Source organism: Diabrotica undecimpunctata, chromosome 2 (genome assembly GCF_040954645.1).
Source record: "Diabrotica undecimpunctata isolate CICGRU chromosome 2, icDiaUnde3, whole genome shotgun sequence".
Taxonomy (NCBI): Eukaryota; Metazoa; Arthropoda; class Insecta; order Coleoptera; family Chrysomelidae; genus Diabrotica; species Diabrotica undecimpunctata.
In genome coordinates, this window is record NC_092804.1 from 161,966,866 (window position 1) to 161,986,673 (window position 19,808).

Genomic DNA, 19,808 nt, shown 5'->3' on the forward strand with positions numbered 1-19,808 from the left:
CGGCAAAGAAGACCGGTTTTATACCTCATTTTGTTTATATCGAAGCTTCTTTGATCTTCGGTCGCCAACGAATTTATTCCACCCTTTTCTGGAGAGCTCCAATCTCAGGTATAAGAGGGGACCCGTTTGGGTATTACCTGCTAAAAAATACTTGTTAGAAAAAGATGTTTACAGTTAAATATGAATCATAATTTATCGTAACAATATAAAACCAGGCCTTATCTTCTAAGATTTGAATTTACTTAATTGATCCGTTTACATCTCCTTTATAAATGTATATTTTTAATTACCTATTGCCTTTAATTGTATTAACTATTCATTGATTCTATTGCAAATTATATTATTAAATTATATGCTGGCTACGCCAGCAAATTGCAAATTACAAATATGTATCTATGAATAAAGTGATACACTTATCAAAGTGGCAGTCATTTAGAGCTTCTCATATATAATGCGATACATATTCGATTACTTTTAAAATCTATTAATTTCTTTTAAACTTCATAATCAATTTTGCTATTGTTCCTAAACATTTTTAATTCTAGTTTTACGATACACATATTTTCGAATGGAACGGGAACGGCTCGAATAATTTTCCTCGTTAGGAACATCTCTAGTTTGAAAGTCTCAGACTTATCCGAAGTTAGTAATAAAATTCCAAGAGAGACACCACAGAGAGACACCTGCGATAAAAAACTCTCCGAATATTCATGAGAGCAGTTTTGTAAATTAATGTTAAAAACTATTTTGAATATTTAAAAAGAAACTAAAGCATTTTAGCCATTTAATGATTTTTTTCCGATATATAGACAGTGGTATTATTGGGAATAAGTACTTATAAAAATAATTATTTTCAACAACTACCTCAATATTTTAAATATAGTATATAGCTTATTATAAAATAAATCAATAATATGGTCAAATTGCACTATATATTTATCTATTTTATACTCTGTAATAGTTTTTAACAACAGTGAAGCTTGTAGGTATTTATACATAATATATAATTAATATTTATATTTAAAAAAATCATTACAATATTAATAGTTCGTGATCCGCCAATGAAACATCGCACATAAAATAGTCTTTCTTTGGAGATTTTTACAAATGTTCTATGGTTGGGATCATTTGGGCACCGAACAACATTTGGTTTAGGTACATTTTTACACCATTGCTGTATTATACATAACTTGAGTACTTGAAGGTTTAATTAAATTTAATTGTCTGACTCATTTTTCAAGAATTTAAAGTTTGTAAAAAGAAAACAGAAAGAATATGATAGGTTATAATGCCTTAGACATTGTTTTTAAAAATTTAAAAAAGGAATCATTTTTTTGGGAGATTTAAGAAAATTTTTATGGATAGTCCATCAGTACTACAGGAAGATTTGCTTTTATTGATTTATTGATTGTTTGGATCAGTTCAGATTTATAAACTGGTTTTATAAAGAATGAATTGGAGACCTTTTTGAATTGGGGAGATAGGAAATGGGATCTTGTGGCAAAATAGTTGATGTTATATTTTTGCTCACATTAACGAAGTATTCATTTAGATTTTCGGGATGAATACAAGATGAGTTCCTTAGGGTTACAAGATAAGTTCCTTAAAATTCTTGCCAATAACTTAAGGTAAATGTAAATACAAGACATTTTGGATGGACTTAACTTGGAGAATTGTAGAGGTCAATTTTACTATAATGGGGCAAATATGGCGGAGAAGTATAAAAGAGTTCAGTCCAGATTACTTTCGGCGAATGAGCTAGCATATTTTGTCATATATGCTGCTCATTTCCTCAGGTTAGTTGGTGCTAATGCGGCCAGTGCCGCTATTGAGGCTCAGCATTTTTTCGGAACAGTACGTATTCTGTCTTTGCTGCTTCACTGTGTGAAAATATGTGCCACTGGCCTTGACACCTGAAAGCAAGACGAAATAGTCTACAAGATTAGGTGGGGTCGAAGCTGTGTAGACAGATTACGGTATAGTTGCTTTCATAAAGTCCTCGTAGACATACCCTCTCAGGACTTGCAACTTAATGTAGAGTCATATGTCGCCATGTTATCAATCCAACGGTAACTTTACCATCTTAATTTTATACAAGAAATAATGTAAACTAAATTTCAATTAGTAATTTTTAAAGGGTTTTTACCCCCATATTTAGTGGCTACATTCATGTATTAACCTGACACTGAAGATGGGATATTTATTCCGAAAACGTTTTGTCTATTTAACATAGCTCGACTGGGTTTTTATATACCTTTTTATAAAGGATTTTATTAAAAAAATTTTAATATATGGTATACAGCCAACTACAGGAACTTAGTTTCCTTGTGGATTACGGTACAGTTGTGCAGACTCTAGAGAATCTTAAAAACAATGATCTCTCAATACCTCACTGTGTGAGCATGGCCAGCTCCCTTTTTGAAAATATTAGGAATCTTGAATTCATAGTATTGGAGTGTTTTTGGCATGCTTTGTGAAAAAGATCAGTCATGTCAATGAGTGTTTTAAAAGATCTGTCTGAAGATATTACGCGGAACCTTCAAGTCTTTTAACGTTTTTGAAGTATTGCAGAAACTTTGCTTTATCTGATGCTATTACTGATGCTGGTACGGTGCTGATAATGTATACCAAGTTGCCATGTTAGATTATTGACTGGATGATTACAGAACAGAACGTCAACTACACAGTGAAGACCCAACAAGAAGAGAAGTGTCAGATGCGATCCTAAAACTCAAAGACAATAAAGCCCCAGGAATCGATGACATCTGTTCGGAAATGTATAAAAAAGGTGGTGATCAACTTTTTGCAGCAATCCATAAACTAATAGTACTTATATGGCAGAATGAATGGGTACCAGAAGAGTGGCTGAAGGGAATAATATGTCCATTGCATAAAAAGGGGGATCAACTGGAGTGTAAGAACTATAGAGGCATTACTCTGTTAGCATCTGCGTATAAGATCTTTGGCAATGTATTATCTGAAAGACTTAAACATTTTACAAAGGATATTGTTGGTCAATATCAATGCGGATTTACTGCTGGAAAGTCAACTACACATCAAATTCAAGCACATAGGCAGATTCTAGAAAAGTCATTAGAATATAACATAGAAACACACCATCTCTTCATTGACTTCAAAGCAGCCTATGACAGTGTGAAAAGAACTGCATTATATAATGCAATGATAGACTTTGGGATCCCACCTAAGTTAGTTAAGTTGTCCCAACTAACAATGCAAAACGTAAGCTCATGCGTTAGAATTGAAGGAGAAAACTCTACGTTCTTTGACATTAATAATGGTCTAAGACAGGGGGACGCGTTGGCGTGTCTCCTCTTTAATATTGCCTTGGAAAAGGCAATCAGACAATTAAATATTAGAATGAATGGAACTATTTTTAATAGATCGACGCAAATTCTCGCATTCGCTGACGATATAGTTATAGTGGGCAGAAGTATGAGAGACATGGTGCAGTGTTTTACAAGGCTTGCGGACGCAGCAAGTGAATTAGGACTTGTGGTAAACGAGGAAAAAACCAAATATATGTTGGTTTCTAAAAACCCTCGAAATATCCAACAAAGAATTCAAATTAACAACCATACCTTTGGGCAAGTCAAAGAATTTACATATCTTGGATCTCTAGTAAACGCAACAAACACGACAAGCGACGAAATAAAAAGACGCATAGCAATAGCAAACAGAACTGTTCACAGCCTCCAGAGACATTTAAAAAATAAAAATATAAAACGTGCACTAAAGCTTAATATATACAGGACCTTAATAAGACCAGTTTTGATATATGGGGCTGAAACGTGGATCTTATCTCAAAATGATAAAAGACTTCTTGGTATTTTTGAGAGAAAAATTCTTAGAAAGATTTTTGGGGCCGTAAATGAAAATGGGCTATGGCGTCGAAGATACAACTTTGAACTGTATCAGTTATACACCGATCCAGATATTGTGAAATTCGTTAAAGTGTAGAGACTTAGATGGGCTGGACACATTGCTAGGATGTCAGATCACGAATACACGAAGAGATTAACATTTTCAAAACCAGAGGGTACAAGAAGCAGAGGACGACCACGAATGAGATGGATTGATGATGTGGAAGAAGACCTACAGATTCTAGGGGTTAGAAGATGGAGGGAAGTTGCCAGGAATCGACAGGTGTGGCGACTTCTTTGTGAGCAGGCCAAGATCCACAACGGATTGTCGAGCCACTTATGATGATGATGATGATTACAGAACTAAGTGACAAGTTTAAGGCTTTGGACAACATAAACAGCAAGTTTGGATTTTGGAATCGAGTTCGAATTAAAGAAATGTAAATAAAATATCTAAAAATGAAAGCAAAAGACTTAGAAAGCATTTACATTGCTTATCCCAACATTAAAGAATTTAAATTTGAAATAGAAAGGTTTAAGCACTACGCTTTATCAGTTGACGAAAATTTCAAGGAAGTAAGTAACATCAAGATAAATCTTTGTCTTATTTATGAAAATAAATTAAACTGCTCACTCTGTATCTGTAAGACGCTACTGCGCTAGTTTTGGTCCACTACAGGTATTTGATTTTCCTGGTATCACTCATATCTGGGTGGCATTCCTTTATCCGTGATGAAGGTAGAGAACTAGCCACCCTCTCGGCGCTGCTAGTCCCCTTATTTATATATGGTTTAGTTTTGGTAATTTCTGTTTGGGTTAAATGGTGATATTTTTTTAGGTTTATACTTCCATGAGATTTTCATGTTGAGTTGGATAAAAGTTTTTTATTTATTACGTTAATTCTGCTGTTTATATTTGACACTACTGGATTGGAATCGAAATTCTTTGTGCATGGGTATGTTTTTGTGCTTTTAATGGAATTTCTATATTTGTGTAGTTCTCTACAATCTTCGAAGAGATTATCAATACACCGTTTAACGTAGCCTACATCAATTCGACGTTTAGGATCAGTCCGATACCGCGTTACAGTGATTTCGATCGTATTACGCGAATAATAGAAAGTTTTATTTATAATGTTTATTCTTCAGTTGTTAGTTCAGTTGTTGTTTTGAATGGACAATATTTAAGTGACAATTTTTTTTTACAAATCATATTTTCGAGATGTTTTATGTACTTTCCAAATTTTATTATAGATCGCGGTATCGCATGTTTAGTTGCCTAACACAAGATCTTCGTATCTCAAAATATATTTATTATCAAATATAAATTTAAAAATGTTCTCGTAATTTATTAACTACAGATACAAATGATCTTTGCAGATATGTAAAATAAGTATCCCTACTTAATCTTACTAAGATAAGGTAGCTGTCATATATACCAATTTTTATTTCATATTATATTTTTTAAAAGTGACATTTCAGAAAATTTCTGACATTATCATTTGGTGTATGTCAACATGTCAACCTAAAACAAGTTCACCAATTTTATAGTCTGGCAAATATTATAATTATGTTTCGTAAATGTTACCTTATATATAATATTAACAGTAATTTTTTAAATAAAATTTCTTGATAAATTTGTGTGACACATTCATATGGATTTACCCAAAAATACAAATATAGAAATTGGGAGCAATTGGAATAAGAATTTTAAGTTGGTACAGTTGCAAGGATATTTTCAGTATTTATTATAGATAGAGGTGGGCGATTCGTGGATATTTTTAATACTTTTGTGATTTTTTATGAATTTGATCTAGTATTTTAATTTTCAAATCATTGCTTCTTTTTGTTGTTAACGAATAAAGAACACATTTTTATACATAATAATATTAGATATATAGTTTACGTGATTGTAGAATCAAACGCAAAATGGAAGTCATGGTTAAATTAGAACAAAAATGTTAAAATTAAAATAACAAAACATTCTTTAAACAAAATTTCTAATTATTTTAGGATATAAAACGTGGTTTTTTATTAAGTGGTTTAAGTCATATAAGTATGGGTCTTTTAACATGAAAATTTGGCTTTTCTTGCCCATTTCGCAAAAAATCTGTCGAAGAGGTTATTAATTCAGTCATATTTATGTGTACTTAATTAAGTCAACTATATTATTTTAATGACCTTTATTTAAAATTTGTTCGCACAATTTTCGATCAATGAATAAAATAATGAAAAATTATTATTTTATTTTATTGTTTTATTTTATTTTATTGTTTTGTTTTATTTTATTGTTTTATTTTAAAATTTTTATCAAACACTCATTTGTTTTCAAATTCACAAAATCAGAGAAGTCTTGACGATATGATATCGTTTACTATTTATATTAGGTACTTAATATTTAGGTAATTTAGGTGGAAGGTTTAGTAAAGGCAATTTATTGTATAAAAAGCTTTATATTTCCTTATTCTTGTAAATATTAGAATATTATATGTTTAATGTTATCTTTGAAATCAAGGAAATAACGAAACACGAAGATTATTGATGTAGGTTTATGTAACAGTTATATCGGCGAAAAAATCACAGCTCTTTATATATCTTCCATCCCTAGTTTTATGCTAGGGTTTTTTCATTTATCAGTGCGGGAGTGGTGCTTCATGTTCGTATGATTGTCGTGTTGTGAGATGTGTAGAGCGATGTTTCGGTAATTGTAGGGAAAAGGAAAACCCGTGTTTTATCAAAAAATGTACACAACTCAAATCTAAAGTGATTTTCTAAGTGAGTGTTAGTTCGAAAATTATGTGCGTTGATTAGTGGTAGACATGTTTCGGTGCATACCCATTTTTAAAGGCTGTAACAGGCAAGTGGAAACTGTTGATAAGAGACATTGTTCTTTAATAAATGTTCCCGAGGAGATATTAAGGTATTCTAGGAGCCTAGAGGAGCTACTTTTAGACTCCAATAGAATACAAGTTCTTCCAAAGGTGAGTGAACCCAATTATTATTAAATTTAATGTTTTTAAAAGGAATTTTATTCATAGCAAGAAGAGGGGATATAATTTTTAATGTTTCTTTATTTTTCCTAATACATTCACGTCTATTTCTTCTTGAACTATTTCGAGCAATCGTATAATATATAATATGTTTACTTTTTATGCTCGTTTTATTGTTATTTTGCAATTTTAATTTATAAATTATTACCTGTTATACTGGTAGAGGTAGGGTAATGTCAATAGAGTTAAAATAATTTTATTTAAAATAGAATTTGCTCCAAACATCATATGAATATTTATTAGCTTAAGCAATTATGTGATGTTAATTTACATCCCACTCCTACCTTGTTGATAACCTATGACTGCATAACAACTGGATATTCTATGATGAATATTCCTCATAAATTTATTTTTACTGCATCAGTTGACTTTGCTGGCTAGTCTGCCTAAGTATGTTTTAAAGTAGCTAAACTTTTCACACGTAAGAACAGAGAATTTAAAAAGATATACATACCTACTAAAAAGTATATTTCATGGTAATATTCATGTTTATACCATGAGGGAATAATCTTACCAAATCTGGGGCCTCTGGCTCAAGGGTTTGTAGTCATCCAGTGCATTAATATGCCTATAATTGTGACAATTCAATTTAATTTGATTTTAGTGGACACTATCTTTCACAGAGAATTGCTATCAAACATAAGTCAAAGTATGGGAGAGTTAAGTAATAAGGCATTAAAAACTTTTTTATGTTCTTATGTCAACACAATTTTGTAATAGTGAATAACTTAATATTTTAGTAAAAATGCAATTCGAAATTTATTATCATATAAAGTTTTTTATTGATGTATGTTTTTATACATTATACAGGCTTATTATACTGTGAATTCCCTACACAAATTGCATCTTTTAAAAGTAATAAATCATCATACCTGTTTCTAACACTGTAATTTGAATAGTTCTATTGGATTCAGCAGCAAATGCTGTGGAAAATTTGTAACATAATGAAGGAAGTCTTTGTTACACATTTTAAACAATTCGGGTGTAAATATTAAAACACTGTAAATTTATATTATAAATCCTATGTTTTTAGCCTATATATTATGCTGAGTAGGGTTAAAGATTAAGTAATTAGATGTGTATTATCTTCCATTTAATTCACCTACTGCTCTTTACAAATATTGGTGATACAATATCAGAATCTGGAAAAATTGCAGAAAATGGGAAAATGAAAGTACATTAGAAATTATTATCTTTATTTAAACCAAGGTATTGATTTTTTTCCTTTGTAAATGCTAGTGGAAAAAGCTAATGAATGTTTTCACAAAACATATACTGAGTTTAGGAAGTTTATCCTATCCTAGGAAACAGAGATGAACTTCCTGCAAAATCCAAGAATGTCTAATTTATAAAAAGGCGTCATTATTCAGCTAATGAAATAAACCGACTAGGACAATGAAAAAAGATATAGGTATAGTATCAATACAAGTTATTCAATCACTGAAAGATATTTTCCATAAAATAGATTGAAACAATTGCTTACTCACATAAAAAAACATTAAATACTTCATACATACCTAAAATATTTACATTAGTACATCTAGATATAGAACATAACCATATCTATGGAATAAAAGAATATTTAATAAACATTTTATATTTGTTCTACATATCACATTACCATTGTAAATATAAATTCAATACTCACAAGAACTGGCAGAAAGATATTTTTTAAATATCAAATTGATAAACCAGAGGTAGAATATCAGAATTCATAATATAACCAAATCAAGAGGTGCACAGTGATGTACTAACTGAAATTGCATGATTTATTTTAAAATTCATTGATTATATTTCAACACAATCATACGAAAGTAAGACTCTAATTTGAATGGTGTGATCACCTGAAAAAAAAAACAAAGCTCTAGGAGCACGTGGCATTCCTTCTGAGCTTTTAAAATATGACACAAAAAATTTGACCTGTTCCATAAGGCTAATAAAACTGATTTGGAAGCAGGTAAAACTACCAGAACACTAGAACATAGGTATATTTTGTACCTATTCACTAGAAAGAAGATCAAACAATTTGTGATAACTACTTAGGAATTACCCTCCTAAATTTGATCTATAAAATGTTGGCCTACATTGTTTACAATCGACTATAAGGTTATTGTGAAAACGTAATAAGCAAATACCAATGTGGGTTTCGCAAAGAAAAATTAACTATCAAATATTCCTTCTAAGACAAGTTTTGGAAAAACATATGGGTACGATGGCATTGCTGCTCACCATTTGTTTGTGGATTTTAGACATGCCTGTTACATGTCTATTAGCGCACTATACAAAGCCATGGTAGAATTCAAAACCCCATTATACTTAATGAAATTGGTACAAGAAATCCTCTCAGTAGTCGAGTGTAAGGTGAGCAGAACAGTGTATCAAGAATTTTCCAGACACAGATAGGACTTCAACAGGGAGATCCTATCATTCCTTCTATTCAACATTGCTCTAGAGAAATCTATTAGTGAATCTGGAATAACAACAAGAGGAACCATTATTAATAGCCGTGTAGAAAAAATACTAGCATATGTGGATGACATAGCATATCACTCGTAACGATATTGTAGCAAGAAGAAAGGCAGACCTGGTCCAATTGTTCAAATGGAGCTACCCATTAATGCTAGTAAAACTAAGTATATAAAGGTGACAATTAATAAGCAAGTAGCAAAACCTGAAGATCTAACAGTTGAAACCTATACTTTTGAAGGAGTTAGGTAGTTTATATGTATATCTAGGCTAACAAATCAACCAAAGTAATACAGTATCTGCAGAAATTAACAGACATATCCATCTAACAAATAGAGCATACTGTGGATTAAAGAAACTTTTAACATCTAACAAAAATAATGAAAATATTGATATACAGCACTCTTGTCAAACCCATCCTCAAGCATCATCATCAACCTGTGTGCGTCCACTGCTGTACATAGGTCTCCCTCAGCTCTTTCCATCTGTCTCTGTCTTGTGCGGCTTGCATCCAGTTATTGCTAACACGCTTCAGGTCGTCAGTCCATCTAGTTGGTGGGTTCTCTGCTCTGTATTGCTTCTTGTCTTGGTCTCTACTCTAAAATACGTTTTGTCCATCCAATATTTTTTGATAGCGTCTGTTGTTTTTGCTCTATGACTTATTTCTTTGCTTGGGATTCGGTCTCAGAGAAACACCCAACATCTGGCGCTCCATAGCCATCTGAGTCACGCGAATCTTATTAACTACCTTTTTTGTGAGTGTTAATGTTTCCGCTCCATAAGTGAGTACAGGTAACATACATTGGTCAAAGATTTTCCTTTTGAGACATATGGGTAGATCCGATTTAAATACACAGTTTACATTACCAAACGCTGCTCAGGCTAATCCTGTGCGACGTGGAAGCTCACATGTCTGGTTATCTCTGCCCAACCGAATTTCATGTCCTAAGTACTTATACGATGTAGTCTGCATAATATCCCTTCCATCAATAGCAATATTTCGATTTAGCACAAGATTAGTCATTATTTGCGTCTTGTTCATATTAATCTTTAGTCCGACCTCCAAGGAAGCGTGATATAATTTTTCAAACATTATTATTGCATCATCCATACGTTCAGCTATAAGGACGATGTCATCTGCATATCTCAAATGACTGAGCTTTTCTCCATTTATGTTAATACCATGCTCGTTCAGATGTGCCTTCTTACAAGTATGTTCTAAAAGTGACTGTGTCTCCTTGCTGTACTCCTCGCTGTATACAGAATTTATTGATTTCTTGTTCAGATACTCTTACACTAGCTGTGGTTTTTGGTAGATATATTTGATTATGTTAGTGTAGCGTTCGGCATTCTGTCAATACTTTTAACATTTTCTGATGGCTTATGGTATCGAATGCTTTCTCGTAGTCGATAAATATCAGTGCCAATGGTTTGTTGTTATTTATTTGAAAAAATATTGCTTAGCTGTGACAACTGTGAATAAAAAACTAAATAAAAAATACACTCATGGACAAAAATATCGAATATTTTGGAATTTTACAAATTTTTTTTGTAGTTACTATTATTTCAAAATAATTTTAGATATTACTGATAACACTTATATAGTAGGCTGATGTACTCAACTGGTTTGAAACATTTTGATGTTTATTTTGACGTTTATTTAGTGGTTAGTGTCATTCGTACATTTTATCATAAAAATCCTTCTTCACGTAAAGGAAAACTCATACTAATTTGGCTATTTTTAGTTTAATTTATTAAGTTTAATTAAATATTGTTTTGATTTAACTAAGTTTAAAACAAGTATTCCACCAATTCGACACTGCGATGAAGTCCAAGTAGCACATTAATTTTGTACGAGGAAGGATATGCACAAAAAGGTATTGCATGACGTCTCAGCAGAACTGAATCTATAGTTTCAAATACTCCGCAAAAAAGTTACCGCAAAATAGGAAATTTTGTACGAAGTCCTGGTCAAGGACGCCCAAGGTGCGCAACCGCAATTAATGACCGTTTTTTGGTTCTTAATTCCACACAAAATCGTTCATTGACATCGATGCACCTCAGAAATGAGCTACTAAATGTTAGACAAGTTAATGTAAGTTCACAAACAGTTAGACGAAGATCAAAAGAAGCAAACTTAAAGCCCAGACACCCCGCCAAAGTTCCACGTCTTCTCCAAAATCATAAAGCTCGTCGTTTGGAATTTGCAAGAACACATATTTAGTGGAATATCGACCACTGGAAAAACGTTCTTTTTACTGATGAGACCAGAATCCTATTATGGAAGCCAGATGGTCAAAACTACGTCTACAGAAGAGTTGGAGAACGATTCGCCAGCTGCAGTCTCGACCAGACCGTTAGTTTTGGCGTTGATGGCATAATTCTTTGGGAAGGTATTAGTTGGGAGGTACGTACCGCACTTGTGGAAGTTATTGGACGGATGACTGGTGATTATTACGTTTAAAACATCCTGCAAGATCATGTTTTGTCATATGTTTCTTACATTGGATATGAAAGGTTCACGTTAATGCACGATAATGCTTGACCACATGCCGCTACCATAGTGAGTAATTATCTTGATGAGGTCTAACTTCGAAGATTGGATTGGCCATCGTCTAGCCCGGATTTAAATCCAATAGAGCACATGTGGGATCACCTAAAACGCAGCATACGACAACGAAATCCCATTCCAATTACGATAGAGCAGCTTCTGCTTCTTGCACAGGATGAATGGAATGCAATTTCCCAAGGATATGTCCAAAATTTACTTGCAAGCATGCTGAGAAAGATGCAAGCAGTAATAAGAGCTAAAGGGGGGCCACTTCTTTCAGTTTAAACCAGTTGTTTAAGCAATTTAAATTATCATTTAAGTTTAGAGTAAAATAACCTTATTTACCTAATATTAAACAGTTATCTTTTTCACAATTTTCTCCGCATAAAAACTTAAAATTGTTCATTAAACATTGTTAAAATAAACTCTATTTTACAATTAACGACTTGCTTGGCCAGAATTTATTTTGAAAAAAAAAAAATTGAAAATTCCAAAATATTCGATATTTTTGTCCATGAGTGTATAAATACATAGCTTGTATGGGTTACCAGTATTCCCAAACTAGGAATTCGCAAAATTTGAACTGCTAATTTACTTAGTTTTGTTCAAAAAAAGGTACCTTTTTACCAAATCTGTTTTGCAAAAAATCCTTCTTTAGATCTGTAATATGCTAATTCTGCCATTAAACTTACTGAGTCGTCTAGGTATTGAGAACAAATGAACACCATACAAAATTCTTGGAAACTCTCCTCTCGAGACTTGAAGGTAACACAGTTTGAAAAAGTTTTTCCAGGCTATAGTATCATTGTAATACTTGACTTAGTTTTGGCTTATCTGACTGTAGTTTAATTATATATTTAACAATAGGGTTAAATAAATTGAACAGCTTAAACACTCGTACTCAGAATACATCTTCATTTAAAACTAATCTTACTCGCTTGCTCCATATATTATCCACAATCTCACGAACTACTAAAGCTTTTAGGGCATATTTTGTCTCAAGAAGATTTTTCAAGCTGTGGATAAGTGATTCCCAAAGAGTTTTCACGGGTAATTTTAGCGCTATTGGTACATTTGTCTCCTTTTTTGAGTCTGTGTAGACCACACTGCTAAAACCATTTTGATGAAATTACCGACGAGAATTTTCTTCCTTAACATTATTTGTTGACAGATGTTCAGACATTTTCGTGTTTATCTTTCTTCTAGGATACCACTGCTGGTATGTTTTATCTGCTTTTTTTACATTCTGTTGTAATATATGTTTTTTTACTGTTATTTACGTCGGTCATCACATTTTCTATTGGTTTTTGTAATTTCTGTTTTATATATAAGATCGTTTACCAAGATTTAAATTTTTTTTCGAATCCTGAGAAAACTATTAAATATTTTTGAAAAATTTACGAAAGTCCCTTAGAATAAACAAAAAGTTTCTTTTGAATGATATTTGAAATTAAAAATCACACTTAATTTTTTCTTCTTTTTCACCCCTGTAATTACTAAAATAAACATTATAGAAGTTTTCAGGGACTTTCGGCCCTCGATAATAATGCTCTTTCATTGTGCGTTTAAATTTTTCAAAAATACTTATTAGTTTTCTCAGGATTCGAAAAAAATGAATGCATTTAAAAAGCATTGCTCTTAAACAACCACATGAAGCCTATGTATTACCCATAATTTTTGTTTGTTTCAGAACTTTTTTAGACTTCATAGACTCCGCAAACTCGGTCTAAGCGATAATGAAATCAACAACTTGCCGCCAGATATTCAAAATTTCGAACATCTCGTGGAATTGGATGTCTCCAGAAATGGTAAGTCCACAATATCAACAAAAATTTATCTGCTATATATAAACAACTTGTTTCTCGTTTCACCAGTACCTGCTCGCAAAAAACCTGTTTGAAGTTATTATTATCCCATTCAACTATGCAACTATATTGACAACTTGAATGTGTTTGTATTTAGTTTTTAATTAATTGCCAAGAATGAGTGTCGCACTAGTTAGTTTGAACTTTTGTAAGAACTATAATTACTTTAGATCGATCTTTTATTGGTTGCCTACTATTTTTAATTAGTGGGCGAACTATTGATACAATTATACAGTTATAAGCAAAAGTGAAAAACCTAAAAATACTAATTAAACGCGTACATCTTTGAGGATGTACTATTTGCAACATCAAGACTAAAATATAGATACTAAACTTGTCCTTCTACTGAATGTCTTTTAAGTGTATACATTTCCAGAAACTAAATTACATGCCATCTATTTTTGAACATATTAAGCACATTTTGATGCCTACTTTTTGCCAATAATGTTACTGGCAGATTTTTTCGTTCATTTTTTGGATGTTGTTATGCTCTCTTCTTTGATTCTTTAAGTCAGAATTGCCCTTACAAAATTGTCGAGAGTTTACCTTTTGTAATACATTTTTATGTATATTTTTGTGTATATGACTTTCATATCAAAAATTAGTATTACGCCAAACTTGCATATAGCTACACTTTATTTGTTTGCAACTAACAGCTCATTACAAATTCAAATCTTCACTAATCTTGTCGAGAACTTGTAATCTTTTTATCTACCCATACTTTTGAAAGGGTATCATTTTCATCATTTTAGTCAGGTTTTATCTAAATATAAAATGTATCTTCATCCTAATCTAAATCTTTGTATCCTTCTCAAATATTGCCTTCGCCAGCAAAAATCTCTTCTGTATCATTCAATATAGGTTTTTTCTTTGATTTTCATAGCAAAATCGATTTCTTTAAGTAGTTCTCATAACTTATCTCAGCCAAAGTGGGGGAAATTATTATCTCCTTTAATATTATACCAATGTAGGAATCTCCTTGTTTACATAGAACGAATGAACTTTTTTCAAAAGGACGTTTCAATGAAAGTCATCAATTTCCATTGGTTGTTTTCCCTCACCTCTTTTAGTCTCAGTCATTGTTCCTTGTCTTCTTTCACTTAAAAATCTGTAAATAGTTCTTTCACTAACACCTGTCATAGCGGAGCACATAGTCCCTACATTACTAACCGTTGTTAAAGGTTGTTGATGAACAAGGAAGTCATGAACATTTAACAAAATAGTTTTTTCTCTCAGAAAATACGCGTCGTATTTTAATACAAATGTGTACAAATTAAAACGATGATCTTTTACGTATGGATTGAACTGCTAACTCAAATTCGTCACAACTTTCCCATACTCGGTCGGCAGATAGGCAGGTACCCCAAAGATGATTGTCAAATTCGTCAAAGTCATTAAATAAAGGATTATTCGCTAGTGAGACAAAGTGTTCGTAACAGTATAGCTATGCCTTATAAATCCAAAAATAGTAAGGGTAAGGGTAATCCTTACTATTATTAAAGGAGGGAAGTTGCTTCGTGAAAAAATTAAAGAGGGGAGAGAAAACACAGATAATTATCTGCCTAAGATACAACTTTTACAAAATCCGTGCTTTTTATTTTCTTTCCGTGTTATTATTATTAGTCAGAAAAGTTTTTAATTTGTAATTAAAAAAAAACCGTATTGGTTTTAACTGCACCCGTACGGCAATGGTTTATGACCTTGACGGTAAACCTTGATGATCTGCCATGAGAAATGAATGAGCTACCAGTTGCAAACAAATCGACTTTACTCATAGTAATACTCTGGTTTTTTCAACGATTTCATTTTGTTAGAAACATACGCACAAATTTAAAAATATTACTATGTTTGATAATCTGTTACATTACAACTTTCTTCTTTACTTCAGTGTAAAAATGATATATTAAATTCAACAAAATTAATTTGAAACGTAACAGCTACCTCCTTATTGTAGGTATCACCGTATCATTTTTATTACCGAGAAATCGTCGACGACAAACACATTCCATATAAATAATGCAATAATGGCAATTCGATTCAATGTACGCCTTTTGAAAGTAAATATCAACAATCCTCTTACATAATTCATGTATGATAAACCGTTTCTTCGGAATCATTGACCAATTATTTTATTGACGACCAAAAACAACGCAAATATTTATTGTTCATTGGTCGCAAAATATCTTCCCGGGACTAGTTTCAGTTACCTTAATTTTATCATAATTGTGTGATAAAGAATGAATCATTGTCTCGGTGGGGTACCTATAAGGAGAAAGGAAGTTATAAATGTATTATGTTGTATTTAGCTATAAAGATCTATCGCCCGTCGACAAATTTAAACAAATTCCAACTTAAGTCTCTTTATAGATGGAGGAAGTTTGGTCATTTGCCGATTGAGCAATATTTATATATTTTGTACATTTATATATTTATAAAAAACTTCAAATTAAAATCTGGAGTTCGACAGGGATGCGTAATATCCCCTATTCTATTCAATATATACAGGGAACATATTATGCGTCAAGTTTTTGAGGAATGGCAAGGTGGAGTAACGATAAGAGGAAGAAAAATCAAAAACCTACGTTATGCTGATGACACTGTTATACTGGCGTCATCACCAGAAGAACTGGAACAAATTATGAATAGGCTAGGCAGGTGAGTACGGAATATGGTTTGAAAATAAATATGCAGAACACCAAAGTGATAATCATCGATAGAATCAGAAACAACCAAGCAGAGATAAGAAACTAAGAAACATGGCAGGTTACGAAGTTTTCAGGCAATTTAATTACTTAGGCTCCGTTATTACCAACAGTGGAGGATGCGAAGACGAGATCCATCGATGCATCAAAATGCCCAGATCGGCAACAGCCAAACTCGCAAAAATTTGGAAGAACAGTGATATCACAAAAAATACAAAATTACGCCTTGTTCGAGCATTGATATTTCCTATCGCGACCTATGCTTCCGAAACTTGGACAATAAAAAAAGCCGATACAAATCGTATAATGGCATTTGAAATGTGGGTCTATTTTAGAATGTTGCGCATACCATGGACCGCCCATCGCACAAATAACTCAATTCTAGCAGAACTTAACATAAGAACTACTGAGACTCATCACAACTATCAACCAAAATATAATGAGATATTTTGGACATATAACTAGAAGAAGAGAAGGCATGGCGCGAATGATAGTTTGTAACGTTAGGCACCAATTTGTAACGTTCCAACGAACATTCATTGGGTGCCAATTTGTAATCCTTCGAGGCTCAATTTGTAATATCCCAACGTTGAGCTGCTGTTGTCAACTTGTAACCGCAAACCTTAGTTTGCTGCTACAATCCGACTAACATCACTAACAACGTTGGAGTGACAATCGTTTCCCGTTGGGACCAATTTTTAACGTCATAACCCCTAATGTATCAATTGCAAAATTGCTACATTAGACGTTATACGAAACACTCCCTGGCTAGCTCACTCAGGACGTGAATATGGCTTACTCTGGAGCAACACACGCAAACAAGTAAAAAGAAGAAACAATACACAGTTAAATTAACACATGTTTATTAAAATATTAAACAAAAAGGGCAGAAAAATACATGTTTAAATATTATATTGAATTTAAATAAAAATTATTTGACTTCTTGCTACAGTGTTACATTATAGTAAGGAAAAATGCTTGTCACCAAATCCTAGGTTTTATCCTGGTCTTTTCTGCTATGGTTGTTAGCAAGCCATGTTGTTAGTTGTGGATTTTCTTGCCCTGGAGTCAACTCTCCTATTGGAATGATAGTGCCATTCTCAGGCCGGTTGGTCTTCTGGATGTTAATATAAATTGACCCGCACCTGAGAAATGTATCCCGGAGGTTGACTCCTAATTCAGGAGACGACACAACAATTGGTTATTATACTTTTACAGAAGTCATGAAGAAAATCGACATTTTTAGAAATAAAAGCCATTATATCGACTTTTGTATCGAACGGGAAGGGGGAAATGTCAACAAAAAGGAGTCTTTGTCACTAGCATTAAACTAAACAGAGAATAAAGATGGCACCTCTCGTTCCAAAGTAACAGAAATAGAGATGAAAATAAAATTCATTCTTTAGAAACTTGAGTAAAAGATAAAAATGATGATTATTAAGAAAATAGGAAAGGTAGATACTGAATATATATATATATATATATATATATATATATATATATATATATATATATATATATATATATATATATATATAAAGAAGATAGATTTGGACGCCAACTGGTTTTTATACCAAATACCAGTAAAAATGAAAAGAGAATAATGAATCAATTAAGTAACGACATAATTCTGATACAATCTATATCTGAGAAAATATATAGAAAAATAAGAGATACAATGGAGGATATAGAAGAATATGAATTATGACAGAAGATATGGAAATTGGAGAATAGAATTAACGAAATATATTAATATAAGAAAGAAAGCAGGCAATGTAGCAGTTATAACGCTACAAGTTCATTCTATCAGAGACAGAGGAAGATCTCCAGTACGATGGTCGGACCAAATAAAGGACATGATTACCTTACTTACCTAAATAGTCACCGACGAACTGTTGTTTCTAAAACGCAAATCCGTTCCTTTTTTATCACTTGGGTAATCATTCGAAGTGGTTTTTTCTATTTTCTAGACAAATATCTCTTATTTTACCATCAGGCTTAGGTGTAGTCACACGCTGTCTTCCGCTGTGACCCTTTCGCTTTGGATCCAAACTGACTCTAGACGTAATTTTCTGTCTTATTCTTCCTTACAGAACTTCTTTTGAACTCTGACATTTGGCCAGCTTTTAGGAGGCCATATATCTGATCTACTGTTTTTGGTGACAGATCAACGTTTTGCCCTATCTAAAAATGTATAATACCATTAATTATACCAATAACCGCACTGTATATGTTTATAATGTAAAAAAAAATAAAAAAAGATAAATCACTCACCTCTGTAATAAAATTTCAGGTCAAAACCGTTTAACACTCAAACGTCCACACACACTATTTGAGGTTATAACATGCACACTACTTGACAGGACGCAATGGTGGCTAGAAATGGTGGATAAATACTTCTATGCGAAAAAAATAACATTCTTGGTGTGATAAAAATTATTAATTCTAAAAAATGTAAATTTTCAATGCTTGGCCTAATAATTTGGCCAGAAATCGTGTCATTGTGTCACTTTATATAAATTTGTCCAAGGGTGTATTTCTTTTAAACGACGCACCAGCTTTCTTTTTAAAAACATTTCAGTATTCGCTAACTATAACAATAACAATAAACATTCTATTCCAAATGACCCAAAACCGGAATAATAAACGCTAAGTTGAAAGCAAAGGATCGTGTGGGCGAGATGCACTGGAGAAATAAAGCTTTGACAAGTCAGAGACGCCAGAAAAGATTCTAAAGACTTGGACCGAGATTCTATTGTGCTGGTAATGATATCATTAGAGGGCATTGTGCTCTAGATATCTAGATTTAGATTATAGTTGTGTGAAATTACAAATATAGGACGTCAATAAAGTTACTGAACTGTTACACATACTACTTCTTTTTTTTTTAATAAAAAAAATGCCACTTTTAAAAAAAAAACTACATAAATCGTCAATATCACAAAATAAAGATAATAGAATATGCAATCCATTGCAAAATTATTTAAATAAATTGCAAATTGCATAAATTTAAGTTTAAGTTGCTGCATGTGATACCCAAATATATATAAAAATGCTTTAGTTGCTTGTACCTAAACGTACTGTAATTTCTTAGTTATTAGTTAAGAAAATCTTCCACTGAATAATACGGTCTTTTAGATAGATAGGCTTTTGTCAATTTACGGAACTTCAGGAAAGAAGTTGTAGATTTAAGTTGCAAAGGAAGATGGTTGTATAATTTTTTTGCTGCATATATTATAGATTTCTTTACTAACTCAGTGGACGAAATCGGTAAATACACATCAAAGGTTGAAT

At 32.3% G+C, this 19,808-nt stretch overlaps 1 protein-coding gene across 7 annotated transcripts in view; it reads left to right on the top strand.

The window, feature by feature from the left end:
• Positions 1-6,524: 6,524 nt before the first annotated feature.
• The window catches only part of scrib (scribble planar cell polarity protein), a 417,253-nt gene continuing 403,969 nt past the window's right edge, over positions 6,525-19,808 (top strand). For all 7 annotated transcript variants that reach the window (XR_011950110.1, XM_072523901.1, XM_072523904.1 and 4 more), the window contains exons 1-2: positions 6,525-6,861; positions 13,638-13,755. Coding sequence is in view for 6 of the 7 variants with exons in the window: in XM_072523901.1 (XP_072380002.1) it covers positions 6,700-6,861; positions 13,638-13,755 (280 nt within the window). In the remaining variant the exon portion in view is untranslated. The remainder of the gene's footprint in view (positions 6,862-13,637; positions 13,756-19,808) is intronic.